This window comes from Rhinolophus sinicus, linkage group LG02 (assembly GCF_036562045.2).
Source record: "Rhinolophus sinicus isolate RSC01 linkage group LG02, ASM3656204v1, whole genome shotgun sequence".
Classification (NCBI taxonomy): domain Eukaryota; kingdom Metazoa; phylum Chordata; class Mammalia; order Chiroptera; family Rhinolophidae; genus Rhinolophus; species Rhinolophus sinicus.
In genome coordinates, this window is record NC_133752.1 from 62318378 (window position 1) to 62333501 (window position 15124).

The window sequence follows — 15124 nt, forward strand, 5'->3', positions numbered from 1 at the left end:
CTGTGCCTCTACCACTGAGAAATCATAATGTTGCTTTGACATTCTTCTTATAACTATTTCATTTGATTTTCCTGAAGCAAATTCAGTAGGCGTTGGTTTAAACTGATTCTATCTGTAGCTGATGTACACATCTTGCCAACATTAAAAAAACAGTCATTTATGTTGTTTCAATTGATGTCATGTAACTTTGACTGTTTATTACTTTAATGTAGTTATTTAATACTTTCACTATTTTCTAAAAGATATCTGTTTCAAAATATGGAGAAACAGTACACATAAGAATATTAAAGATAATCATAACATGTAATCACAAAGCAAAGAGTTGAAAAACTTTAAATATATGTAGGGATACAAGATTAAATGAAATATTTTTTATATTAATTATTCCTAGATATACTGAAATCTTACCACAAATCTTTACCTCTACAGTTGTCTGTGAGATCTTCATATATGCCAGCAGCGCAATGCTACTTATTTAAGAATATCAAGTTCATCATACCTATAGCCAGTGTAGATATTAAATCTGTACAATTAATCTGAGTTTCTTAATTTGCAACAGTAAAATTATCAGGAAAATTTTAGTCTATAGGTCTAATCTTCTCTGAACATTTTTATGACAAAATTTAGCTACCTAAATGAATAATTTCTACCTTATCAAACCAAAGACTATGTAAAATCTAACAAATCATCAAAGTAACATGAATTCAACATTTATGTAATAAGTGATGTTGAGCATTGTTTAACATAAATTTTGATGAGACAAATATATGATAAACTAAAATTCTGTGTTTGTGTGACTCGCACATTTTATAATACACCAGGGCCTCTTGATGATTTATTTTGATATCTATATCTGATTTCTTCTGACCTAGTCCTAATCCTGCTGTTTCAAATGTACATACAGTGGTCTGTTAGATTCAGCTCCTCTCTAATCATTTTCAATGTAGAGGGCCAGTATCAATCCAACCTTTCCTGAAGTCCTAAAGATTTATAATTAATCATTCCAAACTGTGCTAGTGTGTACTGTCAATCTCCAACCCCATAGGGAAACAGCTTCTTTGAATGCCAAGTAGATACACATATTTATTTTACCACACAATATCTTTCTGCTCCAGCCCCAGGCTTCTAAATCTTCATCCAAGAAATTGAAATGGAAAGTTTTTCTGTACATCTCAAATATCTGCCTGGAACCTGTGCAGCTTGGTCCATTTATTCCTATCGGTTCCCAAAGTCAGGATGACTGGATCCTACTCCTGTGTCTCCAAACTTTGAAACCCTCCACCCCCACTCTAAGAGGAGTCTTAAATAACACAGTTTGGAAGGCTATCAGGAGATAGTTTTAGTACATCATACTCCCAAATGTGAAAATCACTATCAGGATTGCTTCCATCTGTCCCCTCATCGCACTGTATCTCCTTAGACCTCAAATAATCAAAATGATTGACTCTTTCAGCTATGGTCCAGCATATCTTTGGAGGTTTGATTAATGGTCATTTCCTTAGATAAACTTCCTGATCTTTTGACATTTCCAAGACATCTTGCTGCGTACCCTTTCCTATACATTTTGCTCTACTTTTTTACATTGCGTGTTACACAGTTGGCATGGTTAGAATGATTTTCCTGATTTCTTACTAGCTGCTATTTTATTTGTGTATGCATTTCTTATTTTTTGATTAAAAATTATCTAGAACATATAAGACAAAATGTAGAAAGAAAAATCAATCATATTTATCCACCAGAGACAATCAATATTCATATTTTGCCATTTATTTAAGATATTTTATATACATATTTGAGTTCCTAATTTATAGTTTTGTTTTCTGTTTTTCTTTAACTTGACATTGTAATGTTAAATTTCCCTGTGTAATTAAAAATGTTTTAAAAGCAAACATTTAATACCTCCTTGATAGTATGTTTAATCTTTCCTATGCATTTTCCCTTTTGCATTGTTTGTTTTTTTTCTTTTGTTGCTATTGTTTGGGAGAAAGGTTTTTCTATCTTGAATGTCCTTAGAACACATTTGTATAATTCAAAGTAAGAGTCGATGAATATGAATATTTTAAAGACTGTTGATACATATTGACCAATGGCCCTCCTAAACCGTTGTACAAATTACCATTCCCCACAATAGTGCATGAAATTGTTAGTTCACAAAATAGTCTCTGCTATTTTAATAGAGAAAAAATAGTTCCATATTTTCAATAGCAGTCTTGTTATTCTTGCGATTTAATAGTTTCATTAATATGTATACAATAAGTATAGTTATTAACTATTTTATTACCTGTTTTATAAGGTACCTGTACATACTGTTTACCCGTTAAGGCTAGTGGCATCTTAGCTCTTCATATAGTAAAGATATATCATTAGAAGTGGCAAGATTTGTTAGCTTTAAATAATATTTATTTCACATGGAATACAAAAAATGTTAATTTTATGTGGTTGGGGATCTAAACTGATATTTTCTATAGAGTTACATAAGTCTGTTTATCACCCTTTCCTAAAATTTTTATTGGTGTCCACCTTTAGCACACTAAATAGTGTCCATATAGATATTATTTTATCTATACGGCCTCTGGGCTCTCAAATCTATTCTTCTAATCCAATTCTACCAAGATCATATTTGTTTAAATATAATTTAAAAATTGTTTTCAATGTTTGGTCAAGTGAATTCCTATTGGGGAATCACATATAATCACAATTACAAATATTTTATATTAAGTGCTTTTGTACTTACACATTTATACATCATTATACACTTACATACATACATTTATACCATTTATAAACCTTTTATATAAAGCAATTTAATCATAATTTGCATCTGTTATGTTCTATATGTGTATAATGTATTAAAATAGTTAACATTTAATATTGTTATATTTAATTTTAAACACGACAAGTTTCATAATATATGATATAAATTTCTCCTGACCAATACTAATAGATAGCAAAATGTACTGATGTGGAATCTGGAATAATTTGATAGGAAAATGAACATTTAGCTGTCTTTCTAATCATTTTCATAATTAATTCAATTTTCAATAATATTTTATCACAAAATATACACATTCCTTGTGTATACTTCCACAATTACTTTAATTTTTTGAGATTGAAGTAATTAAATTGAAACATTAGTCCTTCTGGTTCTTTCTACGTTGTAACTATAATGCTAACAGATGTGATTCAACTTTAGTAAAATATTCAACAGCCATAATGGAGGAAGCTCAATAAATAAGAACTTAAATATTTGGCTTATTTCTGGGACTAATGTCCTCCTTTTTTTTTTTTGACCCACTCATATTTTTAATGGTATTCTTTCATTAAGACAAATAAGTTTTCAAAACAAAGGCTGCTATCGAAAATGTGCTCAAAATATTTTTTTAGCTGCAAAATTAGCATCACTTTTTTTTAAACTTTACCGGCCCTTACTTTTTCCTCTGTAAATCTCTCACAATAAATTCAAACCTAAAATAGCTAAGCACAGACTGGTTAGTCATGACAGCCACACGCTCCTCCCAAAGAGGCTTTACATATAGGCCTATATAGTCTGTGAAATGACTGGGAGGGAAAAGTTTAGTGGAAAGAGATGATAGTAACTTTAGGCTTCTAGAAATGGAGGTAATTTAGGTTTGCTCAGTGACGGTGCCATTCTGTAAGAGAAACACATAATCCAGGACTTTGTACATTAACACTATTGTAGCGCCAGAAGAATAGTGGTTGATGGTGGTTGATTGCAAAGAAGATTCTCTGTAATTTATCCTTATTGAACTAGTATAGATTATCTCTTCTGTGGAAATAAACAAAAGGCACGCAAATGCGAATAAACAAATATTATTTATTAAGAGCTTGCTAGAGCAAAATAATCAGTCACCATCGCTTGCATTTGGCAGAGACCTAAAGGCAGGCAGTGGAGTGTGAAAGCTTTCTAATGAAAACAAGGGGACGTCTTCAGGCATATCCTGATTGGTGATCATTGGCATGGGATAGCTGGAGGCAGGCTAAGTAGAAGTGTGGCATCCTGTGTGACTGGTTAAGGGAGCATATCTGGCTTCCTCTCATTGATCCTTATTTGGAAATGAAGTAAAAAATCAGGGAAGCTAGTAGCACTTATTGGTAAAGTCCTGACCATTTGGGTCGATTGCTGCAGAGGTTGTGGTTTGACTTCCTGGACTGGTTGCTGCAGATTTGGGGTCAGAATTCTGTTTTTTTATTTAGTCTGACCATTGTCCATTTGCGTATTCATTCTCTCATTTCATACATTTCACTAAATAGTCATACTAGTCTTTTTATAAACTTAGTGTTCAGTATTTATTTTTTTAATTATAAAGAGGAGAAAATTCTTTAGGGAATGCAGCCATAAATATACTGTGTACTCCTTTTATTAAATGATCAGGTGAATATTTCAAATCAGCATGACCTTGAATTTTATTGATTTATGAAAGAAACAAAGTAATTTTGAAGTTAGATGACATAAATTGTTTAACAAGGATTCTGACTTATCAAATAACAAACTACAATGTCATTACAATGCCAGAGAAGTAAGAAAACCATTGTAGAGAGGGAAGTGAGATTGAGATAGACAGAAGAAAACTTCTTCTGCATTTTTAGTAGTTCTTAATACTCAGCTTTTCCTTTTATTTGCCTATTTGCCAGTTTTGAAGTCAGGTATCAATGTAAAGTTTGCAGTCTCTCCTACCTACAATGTCCTATTTCTTACTTGCTACTTGAGGAGAAAGTTGAGTTTGCAAAAAGCGTTAAATCAAAATATCATCTATACTTAATAGGAGTATGTAGACCGAATATATTAAAAAGGCATTAGTGTTTTATCAATCATATCTTAATTACAGCTTAAGTTTATTTACATATATTTATATATAGGTAATGTATAAATAAATATGTACATACATATGTAAACACATAGGTTTATGCTAATATAATACTGACATTTAGTTATTTAAATGTAAATAATAAAAGTGTAAATAATATGTGTAAAGTTGAAAAAATCTTAATTTTCCTGTTTAAAATATTAATTTAGTACAAAAGTAATTGCAGTTTTTGCAATTTTTAGCCTTTTAAAACGCAATTGCTTTCACACCAACCTAATACAATACTGGAGCTGCTTTTGCTAAAATATTTGATAGATCATGTAACCTCTCTTTTTTTATAGGCTCTCTGAAATAGATTTTTCTGATCTTGGTGACCTGTAGAGTTCGATTTTTTGATGGGATTTGACTCTTTGATATGCTTCCTGCTTTTATAGTGAGGACAGTCTAATAGTGAGACAGTCATGCAACCAGATCATTTCAGTGTTACCACAATTAGTGTTGTATTTTCAACAATTTGGTGCAAGAATAGAATAGAGGATATGATTATCTTTGCATTAGTGAGTACAGGAATGTTGTTGCAGAAATGGTAAACGGAAGCCAGACCTGGAGGATGAAAAGAAATTTTACAAGTTGCATGACAGTGTGTGAGGAGGAAGGCATGTAGGCGTGAAGGCGCATGACATGTTCAATTTACTGTGACTCCTTAGGATTCTCTACAAGGCCTACCACAGACTGTGCCTGTGACACTCCCCAGCCTTCCTGCCTCATTAATAGCATGAGCTTTGTCATATGCAAATATAATATATATATATATATATAATATATACATATATATATACATATATATGTATATATAATATACATAATTATCATGAAATGTATATGGTTTACTCTAGCTCAGTAGCAGTTCAAAGAGAAAACCTTTTGCATCAAAAATTCACTACCTCTTAAAGGCTCTCCTGATACCTGAGGCAAAACTGTGGCTTTGCTTTCACATAATTTTATGTAAGTCTCTGTTCAATAGCTCAGAAAGGCAAAATGGGGATGCTGAATTAAGATAATTTTACAGTTTTGTCATTTTGTTTGAGATATTATGACTCCCTGATAATCCAAATAGCTAATATTGACATATAAAAGTACAAAAATATTTGCCATTAAACATTAAACTTGTCATTAAAAGAAACCTGTAAAGATAAATGTTAGAAACCAAAAAAAGAAAATAAAAAACTACAACAACAAAAAAACCTTGTGGTTTGAAAAGATAGAGATTCGGATGAAATTTACAGTTATTTAACCAGTCTTCATTTGTAAATAATATAAATTAACATTGTAAACAAATTGTAGGAAAATTTTTTATAGTACTTACCAGTGAACAAATTGTTTTTAAGCACCTCCAGGCATTTCAGAAGTGTTTTATTAACATGCAGACTATTAATATGCTAATTACAAAACTATACCTTTTATTCATTAAGTAAATTCCCCTAAGACTATTAAAAGACACATTATTCGCTACAACAAGTATTTATTGAGTACCTGTTGGATCAGTGTTTCTCAACCTGGAGAACAGTTAGAATCAACTAACAGCTTTTGAAAAATAATGATGCCTGAGTCCCACAACCAAGATATTTTGAGTCACTTGTTCTGAGGTGAGTGAGGCATGGGCCTTGTTTTGTTGTTGATGTTGTTGTTTGTTTGTTTGTTTTAACCTCCCTGTTGACTCTAATCTGCAGCCAGGTGTAAAATCATTGTATAATGTGAGTAGAGAGCTGTTTCTGTATAATTTCTTATTCTTAAAGCTTAGCACATAGATTCTCAGTAAACATTTGATAATAATGAGAATGATTATGTCTACTATTGCAGCAAAAACGTTTTACAAAAGATGTTTAATAGTTGGTGAAATTTACTTTGGGTCCCCAAATACATATTAGAATAAGCAAACTGAATCTAACACATTCAATAATATCTGCAGCTTGTATCAATGCCCTATCTGTGGCATTCATGGAAGAAGAGCCTCTTTTATAATGGTCTCTGGCTCATTAAAATTATCAAAAGAAATACAATGAATCAGCAATAAAATATAGCTTGGGATATAAACCAATTGAAGTATAGTCTAAAGATAATTCACCTCAAGTTGTTTCTTTGCTTTCATTTAGCTCCCAATCCATAAGTTCTCACAGTTGTCTTAAGAGAAAGAAATAAGGAGAGTTCCTGATTCCAAAATTAAAGTGAATTGGTTTTTTGTTTGTTTTTGTGACTTTGTCCTTCCAAACAAAGGGATGGTTGCACATGGAACACTTAGATTTGTAGAGTTTTGGGTATTATTTTTATTTTAGAAATCCTTGAAATGTGTATCATTTATTTAAAATTTAACTCGGTCACTTATATTATCTGATCTCTATTTTATACATGCATCTGAATACCAGTAGAATTTAGGTTATTGAGCATTTTTCTAGCATCCATCTTTTAATACTTTCAATCAAAATTTGGTAGATTTTGCTACAGTAGGGGCTAGACTTACATCAAAGATTTTAAATGTTGTATGTAATTGATTGTGAATTTGTCAGTTTTTCTTTTTTTTCTGTCTTTCTTTTTTCCCTTTCCTTAACCTGGTAACAAACTATTAGCAAAGGAAGAAAGAAATGTCCATACCAGGATTCTCCATGAAAATGTCTTTAATTTTCAACAGGGGGAGAGGGAGATGAGGCTGAGGGGTTGGGTGGGAGAACTGGGAGATATGGAAGAAAAAATGTGCTTCCATTATAGTATGAGGCAGTAACTGCTGCCCACATCTTACCTTCATAATTTGCTATCAGTGCCATCAGGGCCTCTCACTGAGTCCCAGATTTTGTAGCTCTAAGATGAATATTATAATAGGACATTGCAGGCTTGAAACAGGCACTACAAGGAAAATGCAAATGTGTTGGAAGGACAATCTCTTCCTGTGTGTTTCTACTTTACTTTCACACTACTACCACACTCATGCACGTCTGATACCAGGTGTGTGGGTTTTTCTATGTTTTGTTTTTCCACAAGAAACACTTCTCTATAACGTCAGGTGTATGTCCTGCAATTCAACTGAATTTAGAAGCTAAGTGCGATTAGTGCCACAAATTAAGGGCTCAGTCCCACAAGACTGATCCCCAATTCAGATGCCAATCCCACAACGTCTGTCCCGCATGACTACTGTTAACCTTAAAATGAAAGGCCAAAGCGAGAGCAACAAGCATTTATTTGAGATCCAAAATAATAATTATATGGAAAACACTGATTCAGACAGAAACCCAAATGGTGTTGCCATTAGGAGGTGAAGGCAAGAGGTATTCATTGGAAAGGGAAGGGGTACAATTACATGAATAGAAGGAAGGAATGGCTATTGTTGCAGATAAGCTGACATAGTGATGCTGATTATAAAGAATGTTTTTCAGTCTCGTAGTCATAATGTTTGTCTCTCGTTATCATTGCATTTATTTGGAGTACACTGATGCTTTAAGGCCAGTCTAAAGCTAATTTTGCCAAGTTTAACCTTCCAAAGATTTGAGGCAGAAGATGTCAAGGCAGTTCCCCAGGGATGGCAGCTCCACCTCTATTTTGAAGTAGATCTCTTTATATTATTTTTCACACTACAAATTGGAGTTTCCCTTGACACCCCCCCCCTTTTTTTTTTTTTAATTGGGGCATATTGGGAGCAGCATGTTTCTCCAGGGCCAATCAGCTCCTAGTCATTGATTTTCAATCTAGTTGTGGAGGGCACAGCTCAGCTCCAAATCCAGTCATAATTTTCAATCTTAGTTGCAGGGGGCGCAGCCCACTATCCCATGCAGGAATTGAACTAGCAACCTTGTTAAGAACTCTAACCAACTGAGCCATCTGGCTGCCCCTCCAGCAACTCATTGTCTTCAATCTAGTTGTGGAGGGTGCAGCTCCCTGGCCCATGTAGGAATTGAACCGGCAACTCTGCTGTTTAGAGCTCGCATTCTAACCAACTGAGCCATCCAGCCGCCCCTTCACGCCCCCCTTTGAATTCAGTCATTTGCTAGTACGTCTCATTAGAACTCTGAGAAACACATGCTTATGTTTACCAACTTTTATAAAGGATATGATAAAAGATACAGATGAATAACTAGAAGAAGAGATATAGAAGGCACAGTCTGTAAGGCTCCCCTGTGCAGGAGCTTTCTGTTCCTTGCAGTTAGGGTGCAAGGAACACCCTCCTGATACACGAATGTGTTTACCAACCCATAAACTCTCTGAATTCCTTTTTTTGGGATTTTTATGGAGGCTTCATCATGTAGGTATAATTGATCAGTAACTCCATTTCCATCCCTTCTCCCTTGTTGGGAAAATGGTGGGTGAGGTTGAAAATTTCAAGCTTTTAATCAGAACTTGGTCTTTCTGGTGACCAGCCTCCATCCAGGAGTCCATCAAGAGTCACCTTGTTAGAACAAGAGATATTCCTGTCAACCAGGTGAATACAAGAGATTTAGAAGCTTTGCATCAGCAACTAGGGTCAAAGATTAAGTATTAGAACAAACAATTCTCTTAGCACCCCTGTTAGCAAGGGTTTTCAGAGCTGTGTATCAGGAAATGGGCCAGAGACACACACACATATATATATATATATATATATGCATTTCTTATTATTTTACATCAAGATAGGAGAGTGCTAGGCTTGGAACTTGGTTGGGTATCACTAAGAGTTCCACTGATGTTTCAAAACCCATCTACCAGGGACTATTGCTCAGATAGTACAATTTTTGGTAAAGATCCCTAGGGGATAATAGGGAGATACCTACAATCATCAGTGAAGGTAAGAAGTTCTATAGTGAGAAGGAAGCAGAGAACCGGAAAAGATTTTAGAAATTACTGCATATAACTATATGCTGTTCCAGTTTGTCTAGACTACAGCTTGGGAATAGTGATTGGATTGCATATATAAATCCCAACATGTGCTGTATATATGGCATTCCCCTCAGAGTTACTCAAACAGCACTTGAAAAATAAAAAAAACTCTTTCTAACCATTTTGCATAACTTCCTCTTCTGTAGGGCAGAATAATTTTATACCCTTGTGTCAAAAGTATGGGAAATTTGGGAACCACATATGTTATCAATTATGCTTTTTATCCCTTTCCCAGTTTTTGAAAAAAAGTTTCTGCAAAGTTTTAGCTTGGCTTCATCAGAAATCAGTACTAAATCTTAGAAGAGTGGCAGTGAATTAAGACAAAGATGCAAAGGTATTAAAATATGAGACATTTTAAGAAATATATGAAACAACATTGTCAGTGTTAGATGCCACTGAACAATTTTATCAGCTTCTTTTGTTACAAATATTTGTTACACATTTAAATTCTTGTCAACATTTAAAAACTGATAAGGTATAAATGACAGTATATTGTGATATGCATCATATTTGTAATTGTTTAATTTCTTTGTTTAATATTCTGAAGACGATAAAGTTAAATAATCACAAACAACTTGAAATCAGAGAAAATTTAGATTATCCCATAATATGAATTAATGTAACACTCCAACATAATAGCTCTTTGAATTTTGATATACTTTTATGCCATCATTTTATTTCTCTGCACAATTTTTACCTAATTAAGAAAAAATTATTTTATATTATATTGATTTTCACTGCATCATAGCCTCCACAAATAGTATATTTTGTTAATTGCAAAACATTTATTAGTTATTTACTTCCTGTAAAATCTATGGCCAGTCTCATGCATATTATCTGTATCTCATTCTTTTCCCTAAGACCAGGTTACTATAGTATCAGTTAGAAACCTTTTAAAGTGCTCACTGTGAGCCCACGACACTGCAGAGAGCTTTACACGTGTTATTACATTCATTCTTCCAAACATTCCTATGTGGTATAGTTGCTATTATTATCTCATTTATCAGTGATTTGTTTACCCAAACTGTACATTTAGTAATGTATACATCCAGGACTGCTCCTAGTTTGACCTCAAACCCCAGGATCTTAACTATTTTGCTACACAATGGTGTCCAAAGGAGAGGATATTTTTATCACTCTTTGATAGGTAGTGGAACATTGTTTTCTAACGAATGGGTATCACTTTTGAATGTGGCCTGCCACAAGCTCCACTCTTCTTCAGCACTGAGTACCATCATTATGTTGTTCTTGTTTTATTTTAAATGGGTAAATTAATGCAGCCTTTTCAATTAATTCCTTTTTTTCACACTGAAAATATTTTCTATCTAGTAAAAGTACTTCTTTTGTGAAATTACTTTTCTTGCTTCTCTCTCATTTATCTGTTAGGATCTTTGTGTTTTTCTTAACCACTTGTATGAGTATAATCTCTTGTTTAACAACTTCAGTCACCATTTATCCACAGCCCATAGTATTGCTTCTCTGATCTAATATCTTTGAGAATTTCTTCCCTAGAGTTAGAATCACCTTGCTTCGGTAGGAGGAGGTTATCTTACTTACATTGATACACTTCGTACACATATTGATCAACTCTGTAATGTAAGGCCTGATGAAAATAATTTCATTTCAATCTTCTTTGGACCTGGAAAGCTTCTGTTACCATATTTTAACCTTCTGAAGGACAAATAGAAAAAGCCTTAAAATAAATGTTTGTTTATAAGCCTACAAGGGCTAAACTATTTTAAACTTCGATAATAAGGACCTTGTTATAACTCCATGCAGTTACTTACAAACTTCCAGGTGCTAAAAACTGATAGAGATGCAGATACACCCTGTGTCGAACCATGGCTGACATACATTAGATTGGCTGCTATTTTTAGCACATTTTGGTTTCTATTTCTAAATTATCTCTGAGGCTTGTAAGCATTTTCTGCAAGTATTTATTGATTAAGGAAAGAACATGTTTTTTTATACCATCTGGTGCCAAGGTGCTGAGGTTATTTTAAAAGTTATTTAGAGGATTACAATCCCACTTCAGCTATTTATAGAAAAGGAACTTCAGTTTTAATTTTCTTAATAACATTAACACACAGTATGCTCTAATCACTAAATCCTTGGAAAATATATTTTATAGAAGTGAATTTTTAAAAAAACTACATTGGCAATTTAGTATTTATATGAATTGGCCCAAATATTATTAGTTATTTAGTTATGTTATAAATGGAAATACGGAAATACTTAGTATGGTAATATTATATGGATCATGAAAATACCAATTCCTCTGGATAATGAGACTCTATTCTATCACTTTGGTTATGATATCACTAAGGGTACTAGCTACCACTTTTCTCTCAAATCATATGATGTGCCAGATACTGACCTAACTGCATATACATGCTTTCTCACTTTATTTTCACAAAACCTATGAAATGGGATCCTTATTTTATATCTGTCAACTGAAACACAAAGAAGTAACTAAGTTACCCAAAGTAATTTATCTATGCCATCTTAAAACAAGTCAAATAAAGTATTAGTACAAAATCTGAAACAATGGCTCAGGAAAGATAGATGTACAAGTGTGTATGGTTTTACACGATTTTGGATTTTTGATTACTAAAACTATGAATTAGAATTATAATAATAGGTAAGGTCATTTTAATTCTTCAGGACTAAAATTTGGATTTGATGTTATAGTGAATTTGTGTGTGTGTGTGTGTGTGTGTGTGTGTGACTAATTCTTAAGACAAAATTATTGCTGTGAGTTTCAAATTAAGAGGACTGAATAAAATATTATTTTCAGCATCATTAGTGTATTTTCTGAGTCTTAGAACAGATCCTATTAGGCAATGGCCAATCACAGTGTATAGTTGTTGCCTTCTTAAGTGCAATTCTACATGAGTTTACAAGCTGGACACACTCATCTATAAAATATGTACTTTATAGGAGACGGTAGTATCTTTATCACTAAAAATCAATCAGGGACATTTGTCAACAATCTATTATTGAGTTGGAACTGCACTGTTTGAAATTAACACATATATGCAAACTTTTTATATTAATAAATTGAGATAATTGTAAGTTGAGATAATTCTGTCATTAGTTAATACCAATTATAGTAAAACACTACTTACAGGTTGTCATTTATTATGTTTAAACTGTGAAGAAGAAAAAAAAGAAAGAATCATCCTTATTTCCAGAAACTAACCATCTAAGAAAAGTGAAGGTGAACTTTCTTTAAAGACCACATAGTAAAAGTTTTAGGCTTTGCAGCCCCTGCATTCTCATTCACCTGTATTCTCATTCAGCTATCCCATAAGACCGCTAATGAAGCTGTAGGGAAGTACTGAGCGCGGCTGTGTTCCAATGACACTGTATTTATAAAAATAATTGGTAGGCTATGGTGCCGACCTGTAACCTAAGTGATACAAACATAAAGAGTGGGAAAGTTAACATATGTATCAGTAATTATTTAAGACATTAATGAAATAAATGTAATTATAAAAGTATATGTCAAAATTTGCCAAAATATGGTACATACTTTTGCCTACTCTTTAACTATTTTAACAATTTGATATACTGTAACTTTGACTTTTGATATCTCTATAGTGAAAATAATTATTTGGCATATTCTTTAAAATATAATAAATGGTCAGCTGGAAATAAATGTCATAGTAGACATTTTTGTTTACTAGATTCCATTTTAGTGTCAGCCAAATTCTCACTTAGTAGCACTAATATTATAACATCATTAATGCTCCAAAGAAAATATATGGAACATTGCCTACTTTTACTTTGAAAAAGATCCATTGAAATTTGTTTGGGAAATACTTGTCTACCTTCATTAGCATTTCTTAATTTATTGGATGTTTATATATTTTTTCTTATCTTATATGAAATAGAGTAGATAAATGTCAAGTAATTAAAGTTCAAAATAGACATATTTTAGACAAAAGCCTAAGCCTACTGGTATATGGTACCATTGCTGAGCTCATTTCACAGTTATCTCGAAATAACTATAAATGTTATTTATAAAATATACTGAAAAGTGAATGCATTGAAACACTAAATAATTTCTGTGTTGTATTCTGCCATCAGTTTATGTGGTTTTCAACAATAAAGTGCATTTTATTAGACAATTTACTTGGTATTTTCTGAACCTTTTATGAATATTGAAAATTAAAATAATCTTGATTGTTGCAATATGCAGAAAGTGTATGTATTAATATATAGTTTTTTGTTTTGTTTTTGTTTTTTGTTTTTTACATAGCAATAGCTCTGTAAATATTTTTTGGAGATGCATTTTTAAAATCTGAAAATGTAAATTTAAGTTGATAGCTTTCCATAAGTGATTGGGGAAGTCACGTAAGCATGACATTTTCACTGGCATAAGAAATCAGGGGTCAAATGACTGAGACATTATTCTCCCTCTGAAATTTGTAGGCTCTATGCAAAACATGTATTTGAAGGGCTATTTAAAATGTCTTCTGAATATAAAGTTTGCAGGAATTTCAGAGGAGAAATATATTTAAACGGGCTTATATATTTTTGTATGTCTATATTAATTGCATAATCAAATGCATCGGCTCATTATATTTCCTAATGAATAAGCATTTTAAGTAAAATAAAAAATAACTAATACAGCTCTGTATTCCATAAAACACTTCTTAATGTGAAAGGCATTGTGGAAAAAAATTAATTGCATGCACTTAGGGATTTTTGCTTTTGAAAAGCAAAGCAGTCACCTGTCTACACTCATAGTGTCTTAATGCTATATTAAGGGAGTGGGATCTCTTCCTTATCTTGGGCTCTCTTGTTTGCTTTTCAGTTGCTGCGAATGTGGCTGTGGAAGGGCTTCTTCCCTGTGCGCTGTTGCCCATCCAAGCCTAATATGGTTAGTGTTTCCCTCCCGCTTTCACTCCTATGTGATGTCCCACTTATATGTATTATCGTCAGCATTCCTTTCTTTTTTTCCATTTGTGTACATTTTAACAGTTAGTATGCCAGTTACGCTTTAACAGAAAGGTAGAATGAAACTGATTTTCAAAGGGGAATCTTAACAAGTGATTTCACAATGGATAATTTCAAATAAAATATACATATAGCCCCTCACCCCTATATCCATACATCTTCTCCAAGGCTTTTTTTGAGGTTCTGATTTACACCAGGAAGTTGTAAGGTTGTAGCATCTATTTTACATTTAATAAATTATGTGTTTGTTCCATTAAGATTAAAATCATATCATACATGAAAATAGAATGCTACTTCTGTCAAGGTGATATCACCTTGTCTGCCTTCCAGAACCATGGAATGATCATAACATTACTGGGGATCTTCTATTTTCATAATTGTTGTGGATGTACATGGCATTGAAGAACATAACCACATGTTATTTTAAATGGTTT

The 15124-nt window shown here is 32.8% G+C and overlaps 1 protein-coding gene across 13 annotated transcripts in view; it reads left to right on the plus strand.

The window, feature by feature from the left end:
• The window catches only part of EPHA5 (EPH receptor A5), a 338986-nt gene that overhangs the window by 260591 nt on the left and 63271 nt on the right, over window positions 1–15124 (plus strand). For 7 of the 13 annotated variants that reach the window (XM_019748170.2, XM_019748162.2, XM_019748163.2 and 4 more), the window contains one exon: window positions 14548–14613. The exons of the other annotated variants lie outside the window; for them this stretch is intronic. In XM_019748170.2, coding sequence (XP_019603729.1) covers window positions 14548–14613 — 66 coding nt within the window. The remainder of the gene's footprint in view (window positions 1–14547; window positions 14614–15124) is intronic. 13 annotated transcript variants of the gene reach the window in all.